General features: G+C 46.0%; 1 protein-coding gene across 1 annotated transcript; it reads right to left on the reverse strand.

The window, feature by feature from the left end:
- Positions 1-573: 573 nt before the first annotated feature.
- On the reverse strand, positions 574-23,981 carry lrp6 (low density lipoprotein receptor-related protein 6). The gene is made up of 23 exons (XM_077499758.1): positions 23,490-23,981; positions 20,378-20,786; positions 20,028-20,225; positions 16,438-16,634; positions 15,949-16,080; positions 14,743-15,139; positions 13,308-13,479; positions 10,610-10,826; positions 9,651-9,940; positions 9,335-9,561; positions 9,046-9,230; positions 8,487-8,813; positions 8,189-8,391; positions 7,780-7,967; positions 5,452-5,642; positions 4,907-5,116; positions 3,746-3,871; positions 3,318-3,554; positions 3,125-3,235; positions 2,819-3,043; positions 2,621-2,745; positions 2,400-2,497; positions 574-1,880 (listed from the first exon to the last, which is right to left on the reverse strand). Exons 1-23 carry the CDS (start codon positions 23,542-23,544, stop codon positions 1,565-1,567), a joined length of 4,836 nt encoding a protein of 1,611 aa, XP_077355884.1. The 5' UTR covers positions 23,545-23,981; the 3' UTR covers positions 574-1,564.
- Between the last annotated feature and the right edge of the window lie 453 nt (positions 23,982-24,434).

Raw genomic sequence — 24,434 nt, forward strand, 5'->3', positions numbered from 1 at the left:
TCCACTATACAAATGCAAAATACAGCAGGATCAGAAGTTCCCCCACCCATCCCTGTTGAAAACAACGTAATTGCGAAGTATACTTGTAAATAGCAATGAATTTTAAAAGTAAATCAAGTCAAAGGTATTTTTTTCCTTCCTTAATGCGCTTTGTTTGCTGCAACTCTTACATGTCATTGTTACAGTCAATTGTTTAAATACAGTATTATTTTATATCAAATAACTTTGTTTTGCAAATTACTTAATACACAACTTTTTAAATCAAAGCTCATTCATGTTAACTTACCATTGAACAATTTTTTCCCCAAAAAAAATACAGTACAACTATATTTCCTCATGCATCTATGGCTAGATGTCTAATATTTTACACGGCCCAACAGACAGCACCTTAAATGAGTCTGCTTTTCTTCCTGCTTAGATTATATACCAATTTACCAAGTAGTGTTTTCAAAGTCAATGGGGAAACGAGAAGTGTCATGAAAGCGACCAAGACACTGTTGACTGCAAAACACTGTGAGGACAAGCGAGTGTTGATTTATGAGGACGGAGGAATGACTGACACAGACACGGCAGTAGGTAAAATGTCACTCACTTTATGTTGAACAAAAGGAAGGAGAAGGACAAGAGCAGCTTATGGTGGCAGCTGGATGGGCCAAAGTGGAGGACGAACAACCAAACGCTGGTCGGCCGTGGAAAAACAGAAAAGACGACGAGCTGGAGACAAAAGTGCTTGAAGGGGCGGGCGATACGACAAATGGACTTTGTTGAACCTTCCACACAACAACGAGCCAGCCGCTTCACAAACTGTCACAACATTGCGGAAGACCGACAGCTTCGAGTTGGACGCTCACCCGAGAGGCCTGGCCGACAATCGCGCGCGTGACAACAGCATCACAGGCTTCCATCGTTCCAAGGGTCGGTCCGTTGCCCGTCGCGCCTGGATGCAAACTTTCCACAGGTTGAGGAGCCTCACGCGACAAGAAGGGACAGGACAGAACTTGTTGCGGACAAGCAGATTGTCACGTTCATGCTGGCGTTTTGTCGACCCAAGACGGAGCCGAATTTGTAGAAAAATAGGAATGACAGCTTTACAATGAGTCTTCTTCTTGTCGTCTATACCGTATAGCTTATAAATACACGACGGTGTGCTACAAAAATACTTCCCGTCCCACTGCTCAGGCACAAGATGGCTGCTCGGCGGGGGACGCGTGTTTTGGTTTCGGTCCCTTGGGTAGTGGGTGGGGGTGGGGCCTGGCGGACCGGGGATGGTGCAGCTGGAATGGCGGATGCTCCGTATTTGGCGTAGTGTCTGTCCTTTAAGGCAACTTCTATGTGTGTGATTTGAATAAAAGCTTTTCTTAAAAAATGTACAAATGTTTGAATACAAACCTCTATGGCATCATCATCAGTAAACACTGTATAGAAAATATATAAATATGTTTCTCTTTTTCAATGTACAAATGTTCCGCAGCAGCCGGCCTGGCGTTCCCATTTTTAACCTCATTTATGCACAATTGCTATTTACATGGGGGTTGGGTTGGGCTGGGTTGGATGGTGTCAGGGCTCAGGATGAGTCCGTGCAGGGTGAAGGCGGGGGTGGGTAGAGGTGGTGTGAGAAGCTGCGCTCAGTGTAGGGCGACGGCGGGCAGCTTTCGCAGTTCTCCTCGGCCGACAGGTAAAGGCTGCGAGGCGTGGGTGGCGGCGGGAAAGGCTCAGAGTCGTAGTTGAGGTCGCTGGTGTAGCCTTTGGCCGCGGCCGCCCCGCGGCCACCCGCAGACTTGAGCGGCGTACGGCGGCCAGGCGTGTAGTCGCTGTCGCACACGTCCGTACTGCACGGCGTGGTGGGAGGGGCGAAGTGGCGGTACGTGTACAGCCGGTAGCTGTGGGACAACGAATGCAATCTTGTAGCACACAAAGTTGCTACTTTCCCCACCACAAATACAGTAGAGACAACTTGTTTTTGCGGAAATACAGTGTTCCCTCATTTATTGCGGGTTCAACTATTGCTCTTTTATTGCTTTTTTTTTTTTTTCACGTGTTTTTGGTTAATTTTTTTTGGTATTTGCGCGGCCCTCTCTCTCGAACCCTACGTCCGACAGGGGACATACAGGCATCTGTGGATTCATCTTGACAAGACCTTTCCTCTTTCAAAAAGAAACAAGTATAACAAGTAAAAAAAACAAAACAAAACAAAACATACTTTTAATGGGAAAGAAATTACTATAAAAAAAAAAAAAAAAAGATGAATGAAAAAGCATTAATAAACTAAAAATCATACCAAAATGGAATATATATATATATATATATATATATATATATATATATATATATATCACGGTAGTTTTACGAACGCAAAACCCACGATAAATGAGGGAACACTGTTCACAACTTTTTCTTACCTGTAGGATCGATGCGTGGACGGGCTGTTGGACGAGTATCCGAACTCCAGCGTGTACTGCGAGTGGACGGTGGCGGGAGACGGAGGTGGGTTCAGGATCTGACGGCAAGCAAACACGACATCATCATCATCATAATTGTGCCTCGCCCACACACAAAATATTCTTCTTTTGTGGCGACAACATGCAACTGTGCGAGTGTAGAGTGCGCAGGGGATCCTGACCGGAGGGAAGTAGGGGCCCTTGGTGCTGGACGAGCTGCTGGACGAGGCACCGGTGATGTGGGCGCGATCGTACGGTGGCCCGCTGCTGCCGCCCATGATGCTGAGGGACTTACCTCCGGACATGACTGGCACAAAGGGGAAAGTGGTTAGTGTCGGGTCCTCCCCGTCACGCGCACCCGGCGGCGGTCAGCGCCTCACCCGGCAGCGAGCCGGAAAGGGGTGCGGGGTGCGGCACGTATCCCAGCGGCACCGAGGGCCCGTGGACCACAAAGTCGTTGGCCACCGTCTCGCTGTCGTCCTTCATCTGAGGGCACAGGACGCGCTGGCACACGAAGTAGACGGCGCCCACCAGGAAGAGCGCCATCACCACGCCCACGATGGAGCCCACCGTGTTGTTGGGCGGGGGCGGCTCCTCTGTGGAGTCTGCGACAAAACCGACACCCAGAGGAAAATCAAAAACAGAAGAGGAGGAGGAGGCGGCGGTGGCGGAGGTAGCAGTCTTACAGCAGCCGATCTCATCCGAGTTGTCGGCGCAGTCCATGTTGTTGTCGCACTTCTTGTGCTTGCCGACGCACTGGCCATTGGCACACGCGAACTGGTCCAACGGGCAGCGCACTGAAATGCAAAGCCATGCGACATGAGCAGGCCCGTCACGCATCCACTGTAAAATTCTGCGGAAGCCGGCGGCAGGTCTCACCTTCACACTTGTTCTCGTCGGAGCGGTCCTGGCAATTGACCTCGCCATTGCACCGGAGGCTCAGGTCAATACACTGGCGACTGTCACACTGGAATTCGCTCTCCGAGCAAACCGGACAGTCGACCTCGTCGCTGATGTCGTCGCACTCGGCGTAACCGTCGCAGCGCCACGCCTGAGGGATGCAGTCCACCTCGCCCGAACGGCACGAGAAGTGCTCCGGGGAACACGTTGGGGGCTCTGTGGATATATGAGATAGTTTGGATTGGACGGGTTCTTAAAAAAAAAAAAAAAAAAAAAAAAAAAAAAGATTCCAATTCAATTTTGGCCTGTATCGGACTCAATATCGACACATTGGATTGGACCATCCCTCGCAATGACAGTCAGGGAGGGAGGACAGACGGATGGACAGAGAATCCAAAAGCAATCACCTCCACAAGACAGCTCGTCCTGCAGCAGCACCAAGTGGACAGGACAGGAACAGCGGGTGGTGCCGTCGCCCTTCACGATGCAAATGTGCGAACAGCCGCCATTGTCCCACGTGCACGGGTGTTTACCTGCCGACAACACGCCAAGCACCTGTCAATAAATGGCCTCATCTGGACTCTCATCACGATATGAAGGTCACGATCCGATAATTATCACGATATTGTGGGGAGGGTGGAGATACAAAAAAAAAAAAAAAAAAAAAAAAAAAAAAAAAAAAAAAAAAAAAAAAAATCACAATATTGGGGAAAAAAAATATCGTGCTTTTGTGCATTACAGCAATACATATATACAACCTACAATCTCTAATAACATTTAATGTTGAGGCACTTACTTGTTAATCCCAGCACAACACAGTTTCTCCACATTGACTCGGTTCACAAGCATATTACGTGCCCCTTCATCTGGCCATTAGCGTGGGTTTTTAACATATAAGGGCCAAAATATGCCTTGTGAAGATTAAACTGCAATACAAAACTAGCCAACAGAGGGTGCTAGAACTGCACAAATTGAAATCAACCTGACATTTTTAACAGACGTGCTGCTTTTAATGTCGTGACATGTCGACGATATATTGTGGCAGTTTTTTGGTTAGCGTGGAGAGACTAGTTTGTTGAATTTGTTGGTTGGTCACTTGCTTTGGCAATGTCTTCTTTTTATTCAACACAAAAGATAAGTCTGTTATCATGAAAGTTGACAGAAAGCAGAGAATGATTGATGTTGAGAGGCTGAAATTGGAGGATTCGGACAAATTGAAGTAAATCCTCTACAAAAATTACTTAATTATCAAAATAGATTTAGACTCATTTGATAATCAATTAGTTGTTGATTAACGGATTCATTTTGATATCCATAGTTGGCCGACAGACTGGTGGGTTAGTCGGTCATTCAATTGATGGTTGGCCAATTGATTAAAGGCAAGCCATGATTGATTAAACCATGTCACGCGGTTGTTGCCGGTGAATAAGCAGTGGCCACACAAAAGGAGCAGCCCCGCCCGACAACATCAAGCAAGGTCAAACTCAACAGCCCAATCATTGAAGGCAACAAGCCTGCCCGACGAGAGGAGGAAGGTCCAAATTGGGCTTTGGGTCTGGCCGCCTCACCGTAGTCCCTCATGTCGAGCTCGCGCACGGCGTGGATGTCGCTGAGGTAGGCGACCCGCGCCTGGATCTTGGTGCGGCCCTCGCGCGTGGTCTTGTCGATGCGCTCGATCATCTGCTGCTGCTTGTCGATCCAGTACAGGTGCTTGCCGAACACGGTCAGGCCCACCGGCTGCAGGATGTTGGAGTCGGCTATGACGATGCGATTGGCGCCTGAGGAGGAAGGGGGGGCGGGGCCCAAAGAAAAACAAGGCGGTCGGGAACTAGGCCAACAAAACGGGTGAGGAACTGAGGAACTGAGGAGGGGAAGGGCGGGAGGACCGGGACACGCGTTAGCCCACCGTGTCACACGGCGTTTCATCGCCGGCCACATCCTACAAGCAACTTGACAACATTTCCACAATTCACACAATTTCAAGACATCAACAATTTTCAAACTTAGACGGTGGCTTGCAGAGAAGTTGAGTTTTTGGCTGCCCACGCGCGAATCAGCTTATGCGGTGAGCCGCGGTTGACCGACTCCATCCCCCGACCCAGACGGTGCGTACCTGACAGGTCACTGCTCTCGATACGTCGCAGGTCCGAGTCCACCCAGAAGAGCTTGGCCAGCTCGTTGTCCACGGCGAGCGCTACGGGCTTGCCCAGCCCGCTGAAGAACAGCACTTCGCGCTCCGTCCCGTCCAGTGCCGCTCGCTCGATGGTGGGCGAGCGCTCCAGCAGGTTGGTGAAGTACATGTAACTGAGCCAACACGTCACAGGTCACACATTTGTAAAAATGAAATGAAACCAAAAGAGACTAAAATATATATGTTACTCCACATTTAATCAATGAGACAAAGCATTTAATACGTTTATTCTTTACCTTAGTATCCTACAATGCATAATAGACCTGATTTTGTTTTAATAAAGATTTGTTTGTTGAAAATTACTTTAGAAAAGGACTTTGAAATAAATACTGGCAATCGTGGAAGGGGGGGGAAAAAAAAAAAAAAAAAAAAAAAAAAAAAAGATTACTTTCCATAATCGTTCAGCCCTAATATATTCAAAGTGGAGCAAACGGTTTGTGAGTTAGCATTCATTATTGTTACTATGAAATGTTATTTCTTCTCAGTCTAACATTTACATAGTTATCTTTCTCTACCAGTGTTATGGTAGAATATTTCTCATTTTTCATAATTGCATATCTGTAAAAGCTTGATATAAAAAGATTAGAAACATTCTATTTCTTATTATTAGTAGTAGGAGTAGTGGACAGGGGTGTAGCACACATGAGGGATGTGGCTGTCACAACCCCCGACCTATTTGACAAGTTTTTTTTAGGTTGCACCACCTTGAAAAAGAAGAAACAAAAAAAAAATCTGACATTGTGTTGCTGGCTGCATCAAATTTCATTTGTAGAATATGCTGCAGGCCGCCGGCCAGACTCGGGCCGCTTTTTCTTGTTGTGGGCCTGCTGGGATGTTTTGCTTGTGGAATGTTGGAGGCAAGCGAGCGAGCGCAACATCTGCAAACTTCATCTGCAAACCACACGCAGATTACTGGCCGGACCTGGCCTGAAGCGAAGGCTACAATTACTACTCAAAACAAACGAGTTGGCAGGCCCAAACTGGAGAATAAACAACCAGAAATCAAGAGAAAACACAAAGAAAAGAAAAAAAAAAAAAAAAAGTACCTACGCAAAAAAACATGTGAAAGTCTTTAAAAGTTTCCTGGGAGAGAGCAGCCAGCCGGCCGTCCTGGAGAGGCATCGGCGTGCCAAACTTTCCGTCTATAAATCTTGAAATCAGCTTCACGTGAGAAGCACTTAAAGCTCGGCTGCAGTGTTCCCGAGGTTCGTCATTTGTGCCGTCGCCGATTTTGAAGCGATTCCGAATGGTCTCAGTGAAGCAGTGTGCTCGGAGCCTATCTTCAAATACCCCCAGTGAGGGAATGGGGATTTTTGGGGGTGACAATTTACTAATTTGTCTACGATTTTCCTTTGCGGTTCAAGCCAGCCGTCTGTCAAAGTGTACACAATCACTCAAGCACAAAATTCCGGTGTTAACCGTGCTAGCCCTGTTAATACAGCATATGGTTAACTTAGCAATTAGAATGGCTTTTAGCTTCAAGCAAAGCAAAGGGTGAGCTCTGAACATCGCTAGTCAAGCTGGTAGACAGTGGTTAAGCTTTACTTTGGCTGTCTTGGTTGGCAGTTCACCAAGTGTAAACAATACACTCATCAGATACACAGACTTCCTTGCTCCACATCCGGCACGTCAGTGGCTTCTTTTTGGCTGGGTGCTTAGAGACCACTATGATATTTGACATTTTTATTTCACCACACTGTGTGACATAGTAAGAAAAACAGCTCTACAGTATGTTTAGCTGCACGAGTAGCCAGCAGAATTTATTTTATCTGGCCATAGCCTTGGCCAAAAAAAAGTAGTGATTTGCTGCCATCTTGTGTCATCTATAGGCAATTCTAAACAGTTTAGCGGATGTCAATTACAAATGTTCACTATTTGCAGGAGGGCTTGGTCCCTAACCACTGCCACACTGTACCATAATAATTCTAATTCCCGTTAGCCAGCATATGGTGTTTGAGATTATATGTTAGCATGAAGCCTTTGGTTGTATGGAATGAGATGACTTGGGTGACCGTTTTGGTGTTTTCAACACAATACAATGCTGAATTCTTTTAGCTTTACGGTAAACTTCAACTCAATTGTGAGAGTGGAAATGTTTTCATTATTGTGTAACTACAGGTGCAACGGAATTCCTCAAAGCGTGTCTTGATGTGGTTAAGGCATGCGAGAGGAGGGAAACAATTGAAAATCTGTCCTTGATGTGGTGCAAAGGGGGGCGAGGGGGGAGCTGGACCGCAGGGGTCGACTCACCCTCTCTCAGGGTTGACCACGATGGCGCGCGGTTTGTCGTGTGGGCCTCTCAGCACCACACCCACGCGGCCGCCGTCGGTGCGTGTGACGTTGATGACGTTGGTGAGCTCGCTGGTCCAGTAGATGAAGCGGCTGTAGATGTCGATGCTCAGGTCGTACAGCTGCAAGCCCGATACCACCGTCATGCTCTGACACAAAAAACAAACACACAAGAGACACAATGTACCTTCCAACCAAGCGCATCCTCTACATCTGATATATACCCATGTTGAACTAAAGTACAACTTTGGATTCCTCCATTGTGTGCCACTTTTCAAACCATTTGCTCTCTGGCCTTGGCTTAAGTGTGCAAGTGCAACAACGACTGGTTGAGTGAGAACTTATCACATTGTGATAAGCCAAAAGCCACCTGGTTGCCATCCTCCTGAGCGCGGCGTACAACGTTCTGTTTGGAGTCGATCCAGTAGAGCTGCTTGTCCAGTGGGTCGTAGTCGATGGCGCGCACGTTTCTCAGGTTGTGGATGGGCAGGATGATGTCGGGACTCTGCTGCTCGTCCATCACCATGCGGTTGATGGCTGTCTTCTGGCTGAAGAGCAGGAAGGACGTCGGCGCTGGAAAACATATCCGCAGGCAAGGCTTAAAACACGTCATACGATCACGTCCGGAAACAGTCAGCGACGACAGTAACGCCGCGCCGGCTTCTCACCGTTGCAGGTCTTGTTGTCGTAGCTGAGCGAGAAGTGAGCGGGACAGCCGCACACGAAGCTGCTGACGGGCACTGCCAGGCAGAGGTGCGAGCAGTGGCCATTGGTGGAGGCGCAGGCGTTCCAGCCACCCTGGCGTGATGAGTGGAAGACCAGGATGTCCATGACGTAGTCCAGGTGGCCCTGGATGACAGTGCGGTTCTGCCCGCTGGTCTTGTTGGCCCGCTCAATGCTGCGCTGGCTCCAGTCCGTCCAGTAGATGTAGTCTTGGTACTGGGTCAGGCCGAACGGGTGAGGGAGGTCGTCGGCGATCACCTCGCGGTCCTGACCTGGAGTGAAAAATAAAATACATATCAGAAGATGCAACAAGCTTTGAAAGCTGTCAAAACTCATCTTGCAGACCATCTGCAACTAGTTCACAACAAATTTGTTGAGAATATCTGTGACTACTTTTCATCAGTTGCTAACTGTCTGCAATTCGTTTTCACCAAACGTTGACCGTCAATCAATTTTTCCACGGACATAAAATTACTCGGGCTTTGGAGCATGACGCGGCGTTACCGAGCATGTTGGACGACTCGATGAGCGTTGTGTCCAGGTCGGTCCAGTATAGGCGGCGCTCAGCGTAGTCGATGGTGAGTCCGTTGGCTCGGCCCACGTCCGCCACCAGAGTGATGCGACCGGTCCCGTCCATCGCCGCTCGGTCGATCTTGGGCTTGCCGCCCCACTCGGTCCAATACATGTAGCTGAGGAGGGGACAACGCAAGAACATTTATACAGAGGTATGGTATCGGGGTGCGAATTCCGGTACAGTGACGACTCAACTGCCCCGAGCAGACCCCGTGCTTACCCTTCAGCTGGGTCCAGTGCCAGTGCCCGGGGACTGTCCAAATCCTTCCAAACCAGGACCTGCCGGTGCTGGCCATCCAGTTTGGACACCTCGATGCGGTTGGTGCCCGTGTCGGCCCAGTACAGGTTCTTTCCCAACCAGTCCACCGCCATGCCCTCAGGGTAGTCCAGACCAAACTCCACCACGTGCTCCAGGGCGCTGCCGTTCATGAAGGCTCGGCTGATTGTCTGCAAGGAAACACACTCGCTTTTAGTGACGTTGCACTTCACACACAGACTGACGCAGCGCAGGACGCTACGGCAAGCGCCGCACTCACCTTGAGGGTGATGTCTGTCCAATAGATCCTGTTGTCAGTGACGTCGAAGTCAAGGGCGGAGGCCTCCTTGACGCCGGTGAGCGGGATGGCCACGTTGTTGTTGTTGGTCTCCAGCGAGATGCGGCGGATGTCGGTGTGGCGCGAGAAGAGCAGGAAGGCCTCGGGTACGATGCACGTGCGCATGTCGGCAATCAGCTCCAGCCCGATGGGGCAGCCGCACTGGGCGCCCTGCGGCTTGAACAGGCACAGATGGCTGCAGCCGCCGTTGTTCTCCGCACACGCGTTGGTACCTGACAAGCAACAAAGGAAGAGCGCCAGCCGGTAGTTAGCGTGCAAGCTTGGCAGCAGTGATATTGATATAGAGTATCATCTAATAATCGGCAGAAAAAATGGGCACTGGCTTATATCGGACCGCATCGAAACTCTCCCATACAACTGGTTTGTTACGGAGTCCACCCAAAGGTTATTACAGTTAAACAGATGTAACAAAATCACTAAAACAGAAAAAGCACTTTTATAATAGCAATGAGTGATGGATCAGTAGGAACGGCAACTTTGTCAGGCTGGCAGCTTCAAAGAGAAGTGTGCAGATTTATCCTTTGAAAAGGAGTCCCACGCATTCGTTGCTAGCCACTACCGGCTAACTCAGTCGTGGAGAAAATTCACATCAACCACAGCAATGATTACCAATTTAACAGAAATAGAAAACAAGAGACCAAAATTATTTCACCCCTAACTGAAACTACAATTTACGTTTACAAAACTAATAATAAAATTGTCTTTGGTTTTCATCTGTCAATTCATTCTATACATATGACTTTTGACATGTAATGACAAGAATACTTCAAATCATGTCGAGTCTGCCTGTAGCTTAAGCTAACCAAGAGTCCAGTTTCCATCTTTTATGTTGTTTTTCAATTTAGTTCCGGCTACAGGCCAAAGTTTTGTGGGGTACTCACCGAAGGCCTTGCCGACGTAGGCGGCCTTGAGGCCCATGAGGTCGGGCAGCTGCTCGATGATGACCTCGCGCTCGGCTGTGTGCTTGTGAACGCGCTCGATGCTGCGCCGCTGCCAGTCCGTCCAGTAGATGAAGTCGCCCAGCAGCGTGAAGCCGAAAATGTGCGGAAGCTTGTCCTCCACCAGCACCCGTCTCGACGTCCCGTCCATGTTCATTACCTGACACACAAACACACAGACCACAGGGCCAGGGCTTAATGGTGGACCCCCTGCTAACCTAATGGCGTATTGTATGTCAAATCATCTTTCCCCATTGCAATGAACGCAAGTGTCATCAATCCATTATGCACGGTAAAAATATGTTATAGTAAAAAAAATGTCTTCCCAAATATAATGAATAAATTTGATATATAATTGTGATTATTCCAATGTTGATCACAATAATCATGATGATCATTTTGGCCCTAACTGTGCAGCCCTAAATGTAGTAGTCGATTTGAGGTTAAATCAGTTCGATTGTGAGCAGATGTTTTTTTTCTTTGTTCAGCAACCGCTTGGGTGGCAAATTGGAAGTGAACGCAGTCAGCTCATGTCCCATCACGTCTCCTGCTGGCCTCCGCGCTCACCAACGCACCAACACGTGGCTCGCATGTTTGCTCTTGCGCAACTTTGAAAACGCACCAGCGTGCACACTCGCATATGCACGCAGCTCCCTTGGCTGTCATGTCAAGTTCAAATGTGATTCGGCAACAAATGACCGCATTTACCAGTCAGCACCAAAGCGCAAACACATGTTCACATGTTGATATTAACGTGATCATAAATCACACGCATGTGTAGCTGCTGATCATTTGCTGACATCATGTCATGTATGCACGAGCCAGTCCACTAGGTGTGTTGACATCTATTAGCAGCGTGACCACTGACCCAAAAATCCCACGAAAAGCAACCAAACTACCAAATCTGGAACCACACAGTATAAAAAGGTTGTCTAGTCTCTTCACAAAAAAAAACAAACAAAAAAAATTACAAACATAATATACGTGTGTAATTGTGGTACTGTGTGTATCAAAACCTTCATTTAAAAAAATAAAAAATAAAAAAAATAAAAAATAAAAACGTCCTCGTCAAGAGCAGGCACAAAGCATATTGTGGTTTACTGAAAATAAATCAGTTTCACATACTCAGCAAAATTGTAGGATTAAGCATGGAAAACGTCCAGAAAAAAAAAAAACAAAAAAAACTTTTAATAATAATATCTACTGTTCTGTTTGGTCAAATTTCCACACATTTGGCTCTTCATTTGCTTTTGTTGAGTTGCGAAAAGGAAGAAACTTTATGGAGAGCCCGTTGTGAGCTTATCCAGAGAGCCTATTTTCAAAAATACATCTGTCAAGTTGAACCCTTCTAATACAAAACTTATTTTGAAACAGACTTTTGAATAGGGATGAGTATTGCAAGAAGTTCTCAATTCGACTAAATCTTTACGTTGCAATTCAATTCAATTCAATTCCAATTAGGTTGGGATTTCATTCAGTACTGATCGAAATGCTTTGATAACAATTCCGTGAGAAGGATGAATTTATTTTCACGACCATGTGAACATATGCAGTATGTCACAATGACTAGTTGTACTTATGGAGTCCAAACGTCAAAAACATGACAGTTCTGTATGATAAGTGAGAACGCAAAATGCATGTCAACTTGAAGAATGTTTCTTCAAACTGAAAAGCAACATGCCTGGCACATCTTGCATTTGGTTGCGGCCTCAGAGGGAATCCAAAACGACAGCGCTGAAGGCGCCGCCGCTTGTTGTTTTGTTGATTTTTAGTTGTGTGCGGCCTTCGTCCATATGACCTGAATCACACGCAAAGCGCCTCCCGCTGGCCAGGAGCTGAATTCAATCAGATGATTTGCCACTTTGAATTGGGGAGATCATATCGTCATGCATCAACTTAATCTACATTTCTGCCCACTCCTACTTTTAGAAACACATTAGAAATGTCTACATCAAAAAAGGGACATCTGATAGAAAAATCTGTGATACAGCAAGAATACTATTTACATCTACGTATCTATAGCAAGGGTGTAAAATATAAAAAGAAGTTTCCATGGTGAGCCAAAAGATTTGCCCACAGTGTGGCGATGTTTCGCATTCTGCAGCTATTCTAAACGGAGCCCACCGCAGCTGCTGCGCAGCCACAATCGGAACCAGATGTGGGAACTGGCCAGCGAAAGAAAAGAAAAGAAAAGAAAAGAGAAGAGAAGAAAAAAATGACGAGACCTGAGAGGGAAGGAGGAGGCCCGAGTTGCGCTAAGGCGGGGAGGACGGCAGGAGGAGCGGTCGCCGCCCGCTTGGCAGAGTGATAATGTGTTGCCGATGCAGCACGCAAACATTCCAGATTCAAACAGACAAAAAAAAAAAGCAGCACGCAAGTAACATCTGCCACATCTGAGTAACAATTTCTGTTGCAAAGTTTAGATTCCTAATATTGACTTTTTCACTGTGCAAAAACTTTGTGTAAAAACAATTCAATATCTCAAAAATGTCAAAAATTCAAATCACAAAAAAAATTGTGGCTCGCATGTTTTTTACTTTGAATTTAGAACAGGATTTATACTATTAAAAAAATTAATTATCAAAAATGTCACAATGAATAGAGCAATGAGCATGAAGCATAACGTGGCGGCGGCCCCCACCTCGATCATGTCAGTCTTAGCGTCGCCCCAGTAGATCTTGCGTTCTTCGTAGTCCAGCGCCAGGCCGTTGGGCCAGCCCAGAGACGTGTTGACCAGCACCACCCGCTCCGTCCCATCTAGGTCGGCGCGTTCGATCTTGGGCACCTCGCCCCAGTCGGTCCAGTACATGTACCTGAAACAACGGCAGAACAGCACGCGTCACCGCAGATGTCTCATTTCCACAAAAACCTCTACAGCTGGCCAAAACCTTACCTGGTTTCACTTAATAATGAAAACAAAGAATGATGAAAGCAAAGCAAATGAGCAGCAATTGCACAGCATGACATGAGAGGGAGTGGTGACGTACTTGCCAACAAGGTGTCAATTGAGACTGACGCAACTAGTTTTGCACTACTACACTTCTGAGGTTGCTTCAGATACAACTGGATGTCACGTTCAGGTTAGTGATACGAGCAACTGAAATAGTTTTGGTCAAAGATTCAACCCAGGCCACTATTATATTTGCCCATAAATTGATGACATTTCCATTCCTGGTTTGGGCCATAACATGTTGAGGATTGTTTTCCAAAATAAAAGCCGATATGTGCAAATGTCTTATTTTGAAAAATAACACAGACAATCAATCGGTCTGCATTCATGGAGGACGACAAAAAGAGAAGATAAACTTGCTGAGAAACTGAAACCTGTACAATTCAAGTTACTAACCGATGATCATATCATAAATCAAATTCATTCTCTTTTATGTGAAGTTGATTTTCTTAATACATCAATTTCATTGTTGTAACAATGATTTTTGTTAATTTCTCATCTGAAATTTTTTTTTTTTTCCAATGCTGTTTATTAAACGTTACAAACTTTGCATACTATAAATTGAATCGTAGACATTGGCAAAAGTAAAAGTAAAGGTAAACTACACATTCATGTAAAAAAAAAAAAAAATGTTTAAAAAAAAAATTGACCTGATTAAGTACAATCAATGTGATATTTGGATTCACCACATTCAAATTGTCCTAAATCAGCTAAAAATAAAAAATAAAAATCTGACAAATTTGTTGTTGAGCAATGTCATCATTTAATTGTGAATTTGGTATTTGTTGCAGAAGAGGAAGAAAGAAGTTGAACTAATGTTTCTTCATGCTGCAAATGTATCAGGGCAATTTGATGGATTTTCAAGCAGCTAAAATCAGATTTATCATGCAAATATTAAGCTGACATTTGGTTTGGCAGCAAACTTCGTTAGTCAACAATTGAAAAAGAAAAGCGCGCTTGATTGATTTGCTTGGGGGAGACTGGACTGAAGACCAGGAATGCATCAGAACATTTTAGCATTGAAGATCATCTTCAAGTATCGTTAAACATACGGGCCCGGGTGGCCAATATCTTACAGCAGACGGAAAACATTCAAATCTGGGCTGGAATGCGGCGGCTTTCTCACCCGGCGACGGGGTCCAGGACGATGGCCCGGGGCTCGTCCAGGTCCTCGGAGACAAGGATCTTGCGCATGGTCCCGTTGAGGCGGGTGACCTCGATACGGTCGGTGCCCGTGTCGGTCCAGTAGAGGTTGCGCGCGATCCAGTCCACGGCGATGCCGTCCGGGTGGTTGACCTGCGACGTGACCACGAACTGCGCATCGCTCCCGTCGGGCAGCGAGCGGCGGATGGCCCTCACGTCGTCATCCGTCCAGTAGATGTAGCCGTCCACCGGGTCGTAGTCGATGGCAATTGCGTGTCGTATGTCGTCCACCTGCAGGATGATGGCGGTGAAGTCTGGCGTGTCCAGTGAGATGCGCCGCAGGTCCGTTCGCCGAGCCAGCAGCAACATGCGCGTGGCGCCTGCCGCACAAAAACGACACGCGTCACGCAACCCGTCCGCAAGCAAACGACTCGGTGATCGCGGGCCTGGCTCCACCAATGGGAGACGGACGCCAGGCGACGCGGCCAAGACATCCAGCTCACCTCCGGTTTAAACATCAACATGCATGCACGAGTGCACATCAACACGCATAGACATACGGCAACATGCGTGCACTTATGTCAACACATACATCAACATGCACACGCACTTGTCAATCAACTTGTAAGTGGATTATGGAGACCTGGCGAACATATGAAGAGTCAAAGTGTGAACGTACCCAGCAGGTTTGTGCTTTTTTTAGGACCACAAAGTACACGCATGCACACAAACACACACACTAAAGGAAGTGAAAGAGTGAAAGGAGGCTTTGTCTGCGGGGCGAGCACGTGACCCCACCTTCAACAAAAGCCCCACTCCCACACACACTCAAACTAAACGTCAATGAAAGAGGCAGCGAGCGTTCTTCACAACAGCCTCCAGCCCGTTGCTGGGGGAGGGGCTGAAGTTGGACTTATTTCTTCTTCCTACATTTCATTGAGCGTCTTCTCCTGACAACTAATTTTGAACGCAACAAAAATACACTAATGGAGGTTTTGGCCTTAAATAAAATACCAATCAATTTCACCAACATGCCCCCCCGACACTCCCCAAAATGTCAAGACGGAATGAATAATGGCTGAATGCTTCATGATTCTCGACTCCTGACGACTTTCGAGAAGTTGAGAGTGGCTTTCTCAAAAGGTCGACCATCACAAGTCTAAAGCGGACGCCGTGTGCGTGCACTGACCGTCTCGGCAGGTCTTGTTGTCGTGCAGCAGCTGCACTCCGGTGGGACAGGCACAGCGGTAGAAGGGCTTGTCGGGCGACAGCAGGCACAGGTGGGAGCAACCGCCGTTATTCAGCGAGCACGGCGTGTTCGCTGAAACACACAAAACGTCAGTAGAGGACACTAAAAAACTAAGAAATTACTTGCATAAAAACTGTAAGAAAATTCCCTAAACAAATTAAGTGTTTGTTTGTTTGTTTTTAAAAAAAAAAAAAAAAAAAAAAAAAAAAAAAAAAAAAAAAAAAAAAATTCCCATCGTCTACGGTCACGTCACTCCAATAGAAAATTCCTCAAAGATGACGGCCACTTGTCACGTTGCTATTATCAGGGGAAATATGCCTTGAAAGTTGCCCAAAAATAAAAACCCACAGTGCAAAGACATCAAGGTGACTGGAAAGTCGAGTTCCCAGTCGGTTTTAGGCGTTCTGACAGGCAAAAGCGTGGACTCACTCTGGATTTGCCTCTTGGCACTGAAGACGTGGATGTCCATGGGCGAGAAGATGTCCGAGTGGACCACACGCTGGCGGGCGCCGTCGTGCTTGGAGCATGAGTGGATCGAGTGCGTGTTCCAGTCAGTCCAGAAGAGCGTGTCCTCGAAGAGGGTGAGTGCGAACGGGTGAGGCAGCTCCCCTTTCACTACCACCTCCCTGAAACAAGACAACATCTTACTTCATTTCTGCCCTGATCGGAAAAAAAAAAAAATCAGCTCTTGGCGAATTTTTTTTGTACATTTGTTTATAATAATTTTTTTTCAGTCTCCTGTTTATTTTGGGTGCATTCCACTGTTTGCCACTAGATGGTGGCTTCATTGTAAATTTGAACTAAGAGTGAAAACAGAAAGTTGGTCAAATTCAAGCTAAACCTAGTTTTTTTTTTCTTGAGATTATTGAATGTAAATTCCTCAGCAATCCTGCGTTTTATGCCTCCAGAAAGTGGCAGCTGTAGATTTGTTTTATAATGTGCACTTTTGTTCAAAATATGGCATATTACTTAATTTTTTTAAAATAGTAATATACAATTTGGCTCCAAAAAGGTTATGATTTGATCACTTGCAAAAACATCGTGCCTTTGATTGAGTCAGCTCTTGACAATTTCTCGCAGAAGTAAACATCACCCACTGCAACCATTTGTACGAGATGTACTTTTGACACTGGGAGCTCGTTTGTGCAAATATTTCTTCTAGGCGGAGAACCAATCCAACCAATCACGTACAGGGAACAATCGAACGAGGTATCAATCGAACCTTTGAATCTGGTCAACGGGACTTGTCGGGATGACCAGTCGAAGTGACTTCCACAACCAGACTACATAAAAGACAATCGAGAACTCAAGAAAGACGCTAGTCTCTCTACTGAGAAGACAGGCCCAGGATTATCTTGAATTGTATTCTTGCTGAACTTTGGAAGATAGAATACAAAATTTTACAAGGCATTGTGAGTCTTTCATTTGGTCTCCTTTTTGGAGAAAACAAACATGCAGGAAATGATTGTTGAGTAACTTTAAAGAACGCAATGACAATGAAATAGGAACAACAAAAGACCCCAAATTTTCCATCAGTATGATTATTTATGTATGTTGTCAGATGAAAAGTTTGGTCATTTGGACCAAACAGGCACAGACGGATCGGCACAATCTTCCAACCAGCTGTCCGATATTTTGTCTTGCGCTCAAATTTCTAAACGTGTTGAAGTGTGTTTGTATTATTTTAAAAGTGCCTAATCAACTTGACAAAATAAAGTGGCATAAGTGCGTCACTTCACTTCTTGCAAGTGGGGGATCTGGAACATAAGCCCCATTCATGATTGAGGGGGATTACTAGGGGTGGGAATCTCTTTGCGATTCGATTGAAAAACGATTATCTTTCAAAACAGAACGGTTCGATACGGTTCGATTAAGTTTGGGACCGATACAATTTTCGATTCGATACGATTCATTTCAATATTCAAAACTTATAGTGACATTTGTTGCTTGTAAACATTAATCTTAAAACACCACAAATTTTTACAGTATCTACAAATGTGTAAAAAAAGAACAACAATGTCTTATATATTTTTATATATTGAATCAATTATTTAAATGGACCGGAACAAAGGGCTGGGCAATATGACTGAAAATTGTATCAGTTTAAATATTTATTAGTTGTTATTGACAGTTATAATTGTTTTTTGTTTTTGTTTTTTAATTCAAAATCAGGATCAGGAAAACAAAAGGCTGATAATTCAATTTGAAATATAAATATTTAACCTTTAAAAAGACACCAACACAATTAAACAGAATATGTCCACATTGTGAAGTATTTCAGAAACATAAATTTAAGACATGAAATAAACCTACCGTCCAGCCAAAAGAAATATGAAGCCACCTTATGGAACAATAAATCTATCAAACACATTTTAACAACTTAATATATCCCAAAATATTTCCAAAAGTGCATTTCCCTTTTTATTAACAATTTTTGTTTTTAACAATTTTTGTTTTTCTTTGCCATTACATTCATTTTTGGTTAATGTATGACATCTTTTTTGTTTTTTTAATCTGAGACACGATGATGACCACGGAATCACGACTGTTTATATTTTGTTTTTTGGGCTGTCGTTCATTTTGAGTTTGATGACGTAATCGCGAGCACGTCTCAGTTCCCTGCGGCTCATGCTAGTTGTGTACATTGACAGGGAGCCACAAACTGAGAAATGAGATACTTGCAGTGTGCTTTTAGCATAGCTGGTGTGTTGGCTGTGGGACATACCTGTGTCGTTTGAATCCATGCATTGGATCGTCACGGGAGTTATTCTTTTTGGCTCGCGCGCAGTACCAACGCCGGCCCGGGACATACAAGTGCACCGAGAGGACTCGATAGCCATGGGAAATACCGAGATGTACGGCACCGGCTTCTGCTAACTGTCTCCACTGTTGCATGTTGTCACTCGTGTCGCTAGCACGGAGTTGACGGTAGGCCCCCCCCCAAGGTGCGTAACGTCTTTGCATTATGTTTACAACATCCGCGCTACTTTGCTAGCTCTCTGTAAACACGGAAGTAGCTTGAATAGTGCTGCTACTGAAATGTAAACAAAACAAGTAGAGCACGGTGCAGAACTCTTGCTATTGTTATGAAAACCATAAAGCCTCACTCGCAACCGATTCACAGCAACGCGATATCCGGTCCACAGCTTTACAAGCAATGTATCTAAGGATTCCCGGCGGATTTTGTATCGGTTGACAATTCTGCTACCGATACGGCCGTTTAGCTCCCCTTGACGACCGATGGTTCAGTCGAATCGGTTTTTTGTCCCACCCCTAGGGATTACTATAGCGTGATAGCGCCATATTTGTGCTGACAGTTATCATCCCGTCACAATCTGATAGCGGCCCATGTTATCGCCAAAATCATTTCCACAAGGCTGGAGGAAGGGAACAAATAGTACAAAATGTACATGACTTCATGCCAAAATCCACAAACCAGCCCCCCTAATTTAGGGCAGAGATCCAACCATAACAACGGCCACATAAACCCCCAAAATTTCGACAAATATGGTTCAAAATTTGTAAATGACCCAGGTTCATACTTTCCCACAAAACGGCGCGTGAATTCAAGTCGTGTAACCTAGCTACATTTCACAGCAACCAAAGAGCAACAAAGTCAAACCTGCGCTCCAAACAAACATTTGCCGAGACTTCAAATTGCCAACACAAGTGTCGACTAGCACGTGACGTGTCGTTATTCACTTCAATGGAGCGTTCAATGCGCGACTTTTGTGTTGAGAGCAGCGTGCATGACGTCGTCATTAGTGCAGCAGCAAATCAAACTTTGACATCTGTTTTCCATAAAATTCATTTTGGAGGAGCACCCACCAAATGACGCAACACAAAGTTGCAAGCACACGCACACACATTTTTGGGGGGTTTTGTGCATCTTTTTGTCACACTCATAAAAATAAAAAAAAACACTTTCTCTGTCACACACACCCATTTTCAGGCCATTTGTCAGCATGCCTGCACACAAGCATTTTCTTTTTTGTCTCCCCAACCCCCCGTGACGCTACCTGTTGGTGCCGTCCAGGTTGCAGCGGTGTATGAAGCTGTGCTTGGCGTCGGCCCAGTAGAGCTTGCGCTGCTCGTAGTCCAGCGTGAGTCCGTTGGGCCAGTAGATGTCGCGGTCGATGATAATGGAGCGATTGGTCCCGTCCATGCCCGCCCGCTCGATCTTGGGGATCTCGCCCCAGTCCGTCCAGTACATGAAGCTGCCGGCGCAAAACAGGAAGGCACACTGTCAGCAACGCGTCAATTTGTTGACAACTGTAGTTGGACTACATGGAAACAGTAGGACTACTGAACAGGAACAGATGGAACAAGCGTAGTTAGGAACAGATGCGAGCGCGTGCTGGCGACTGACCCTCTGGCGGGGTCCAAGGCGATGGCCCTGGGCTGGTCCAACTCTTGCCAGAAGAGAACCTTCCTCAGGCTTCCGTCCAGCTCGGACACTTCGATGCGATTGGTGTCCGAGTCGGTCCAGTATAGTTTAGCGGCCAGCCAGTCGCAGGCCAGCCCGTCGGGGGAGGCCAGGCCGGGCACCACCGTGTGGACGGCGCCCCCGCCCTCTCCGCCGCCCGCCTGCTCCAAGACAATGCGCTTGATGGCCTCCTCGCTCACGTCGCTCCAGTAGATGAGCCCCCGCGAGAAGACGTAGTCCACGGCCGCCGCGTCCTCCAGGCCGCCCACCACCACGCTGGCATTGGCGCGCTCGCGCGACGCGTCCACCAGCCGCAGGTCCCGACGGTTGGCGTACAGCAGCAGCGGTTCGCCTGCGTGGGGGACGGATGCAGAAAAGCGGCATGACTGAAAGAAAAGCTACGATAGAATTTGGTGCAGGATACAACATGAATTAGTACAAACTGGCACCGGAGACAGTTTGTTGGAGGCTGTTGGACAAACGGAGCTCAGCATTTTCTCATTTTTGTAAGCTGGCAGGTAATTGAACCTTACTGGAGCGACATTCACACACATTGAGAAGTTCCTTTTAAACGTGAATGTATGTATTCGGGTGACTTGTGGCATGAGGCTTGGACTGTAGATGTCAAAAAAATGATTGAAAACAATTGAGGAGGCCAGTAGGAAGTCTTTCAAGATCAGAAAAGGGTTTGAGGGAAGCTGTCGTTTTCCCTTTAGGTAGGGCTGGGCAATATAAACTTTATATTCAATATAAGGTATAAATTTGACCCAAGATAGAGATTTTGACTCGACCGTCTTACCGCGGTAAGCGCATGTAATCCCGGGGTGAATGATGTCACCGCATAGTGCATGTTGGTGACGTCATCATATCAGCATCCCGACCTTCCGCACGGAGCGCTCGTGCGTCAAGCATAATCCAACCTTTGGCGGCCAGCTTGACTCGCCCTCACGCGACTGTCGACTTCCAACACCATCACGACGTCACCTCAAAATCATATTTAATTGGCAATCAAATGACGCCAAGAAAGTTAATTAGTCTGTCATTGTATGATACAAAACAACGGCGTTAGCAATTACTAACGGGAGTGTCAACAAATTCAAATGCTATCGGACATTTCAAATTCACTGAAAAAAAAGTCCATCAATGCATTAACCATTAATAATTGCAAATATCTAAACAATGTTTCTATCAATCTATAAAAACTGGCATACATTAGAAGAATGATAGATGTGATATGTGTTCTTTTTTCTTACTTAGTGGACCCATTTTTGCGGTCGGGTCCTAGTGGACAGAGTACATTAACCCATTAAGGTCTGATTTCAGTCATGGCTCCTTATTTTCTTTCACATCTGGCTGGAATGATACCTTTTGATGCTCTCTCTTATTTTCGTTAGTTTTCTTAAATTCTAATTTGTTTTCAAACATTTTCATTTTCAGCACAAACTAAAGTGATATGACTGTAAATGGTGAATGAAAATATTTTGCAACTTTCTAATAAAAAGAACATTTCTGATCAGTCGGTTCTTGCCAAATATTTGATGTTTAAGCACAATCAGCTTTCCGGTTGTCGGAGTGCTCATTCGAAATGTCAAGAGGCTGAACGGCATTTTGCTGACCACTGAGATCGCTAAAGGAATGTTCAAGATGACATCTGAAGTGTCTTTTTTGCTTTCAACAGCAAATGTGTCTCCAAAGAAGTCCTTTAGGGTGGACACTTGCTATTAGAAGGCAGCACTATGAATTGCAATTTGTTAGAAAATGGAAGCAAATGGAAACAAAATGAAGAATAGCCAAGTGGCATTTTGAGTAGAAACAGAACAGCAAGTCAAGCCTCATAGGGAGGGATGCAAATTGGTCAAACAGCTATAATCCCAAACATATTTACATTTGTAAATGTTCATTAATATGTTGTGTCCCTTTTATTAAAATAAACAAATAAATGAAATAAATAACACAAAGCATCAGGAATAAAAAATTAAAAAATCTTTTGCATTAGTAGCCCTCATTTGTCATATACCGTTTCAAAATCCACACACATACTATCACATCACTGACAATTTTCAAGTTTTTTCTGCAACATAAACCAACTGATTGAATCCACAAATGCAATGTGAGAAATATTCCACATCTTGCCAGTATTGACATGGCAAATGTGATTTTGGCACACTGACACACATACGGCAAGGGTGTATTAGGGTTGCAAAAAAGTAATCCACTGATCACTAATCAATAATCAAATTGATCGACAACTATTTAGAGCCTTGATTAATCGTATAGAAAACTTCAGTATTCTCCAATTACTGTAGTCCTCCATTAAATCTGAATGAGTCCCATAAATAAGACATTTGCAAACATCTGCTTCTACTTTGGAAAACAATGATCAACATTTTTGCCCATATTCTGATTGACAGTATGGTCCAAACCAGAGCCAAATCAATAAATGTTTATGCTTTTTTTTTTTTTTTTTTTTAAACCAGGAAAGAGATGTAAATTCATTTTTTTTTTAAAAGAAGGTATTTTTAAAATTCAATTAATCGAAAAATAATGGACAGACGAATCAATTATTGAAATAACAGTTCGGTGCGTATTTTGCATGAGGATTACGCAAATGAGCGTGTTTGTCGCTTGATGCTTGTTGTTCTTCAGTTTTGCGGCGTGTTTTTGTGCACAACATATAAAAAAAAAACACGAAGGAATGAAAAGCGGCTGACGGGAGTAATGCAAAAAGCGAGACTGAAACAATGAAGAGTGGGGAGGGGAAAAAAAAGAAGTTGAAGCACAGTAGAGCAGGCTTGAGGGACCAACGAGGCGGAGAGGGGAGATTCTTTTCCAGCGAACTTGGCAAAAGTGCACATTAGCCCCGCTAGCTAGCTACCCTGGCCTGGCTAAGCCAGGCCAGGCTAGGTAGCTAGCTCGCACGTCGTCTCGTTCGTCTACTGACAAAGTAGAAGCGCAAGCGGTCGGGCCGCGACCACGACACAAGCGCCCACGACCCCGCGCGGCCCACTATAAGCACTTTCAGGCCGAATAAAGTGTCGTTGGGAAGCGCACTCACCTCGCAGCAGGACACAAAAAGTGGAAAACAACAGGGTCCGCAGCACCGCGGCCATGCTGCTCACGTTTGGCCGATTCTCGCACGTCCTTCGTCGGCCTGTGGTCGCCGCCGCCTCTCGTTGCTCGTCAGCGGCAGGCGAGGAAAAACATCGCGCTCGGCCGCCCGCCCGAGCCAGCGAGCGACGCGCCTCCAAGGTGGCGGCGGCGGCGGCCTCGAACGCGGACTCCCTGGTTGGCTGCTGGCTGCCTGCCTGCACCACCGACGACGCGCTGCTCCCTCGCTCGACCTCGCACAACGAGCTCAGACGGTCGCCGGGGCGCTCGGGCGTTCCATGCCTCGGCTGGTGTCGTCGTTTTGCGGCCTTTATCGCTCTCGTGGGGTTTGTTGTTCGCTTGTTTGCTCCACAGCGAGACGCTCCAACTCTCCCAAGGAAGCCGAAGCACACTGGTACATTGTCCTACCGCCCAGCCTCCGCCGTATCAGTCCGCCGCCCCCTTCCTCCCCCCTCTCCTCGGACGATCCGCCGCCTCGAAGGCTAACCCAACCAAATAATCGCCATCATCACCCAACAGCCTTGTTTCGGTGGCAAGATAAGAGCAAAACACATTCAGTACGGGAGGAAGGAGAAAGGACGCCGTCCCACAAGCAAACGCACTCACATTCCACAGGGACTACTTTCTCTCCCTCTTGGATCGCTGCAAACTTCCAACAACTTTTTTTTTCATGCAGCAAAGCGCCCTACGACCATTTCTCATCTTTTTGCATTTACTATTATCACGCGAGGTTACGTCCTATTAAGGCAGTCGAATCACGTACAGTTATTAAATAAACCCGTTGGAGCCAACTATTTTTCCCCATCACATCATTTAAACGTATATAATAAACTACGTCTACACTCCCCCCCCCCCCCCCCCCCCCCACACACACACACACACACTTCAGCCA

Source organism: Festucalex cinctus, chromosome 16 (genome assembly GCF_051991245.1).
Source record: "Festucalex cinctus isolate MCC-2025b chromosome 16, RoL_Fcin_1.0, whole genome shotgun sequence".
NCBI lineage: Eukaryota > Metazoa > Chordata > Actinopteri > Syngnathiformes > Syngnathidae > Festucalex > Festucalex cinctus.

Excerpts from the sequence above, each read along its gene's own strand:
- lrp6 (XM_077499758.1), bottom strand. The coding sequence starts at position 23,544 with ATGGCCGCGGTGCTGCGGACCCTGTTGTTTTCCACTTTTTGTGTCCTG. Across the intron at positions 20,787-23,489 it reads TTTTTGTGTCCTGCTGCGAG|GCGAACCGCTGCTGCTGTAC; the intron begins GTGAGTGCGCTT and ends TCCCCCACGCAG. Across the intron at positions 3,044-3,124 it reads CTCGGATGAGATCGGCTGCT|ACTCCACAGAGGAGCCGCCC; the intron begins GTAAGACTGCTA and ends GTTTTGTCGCAG.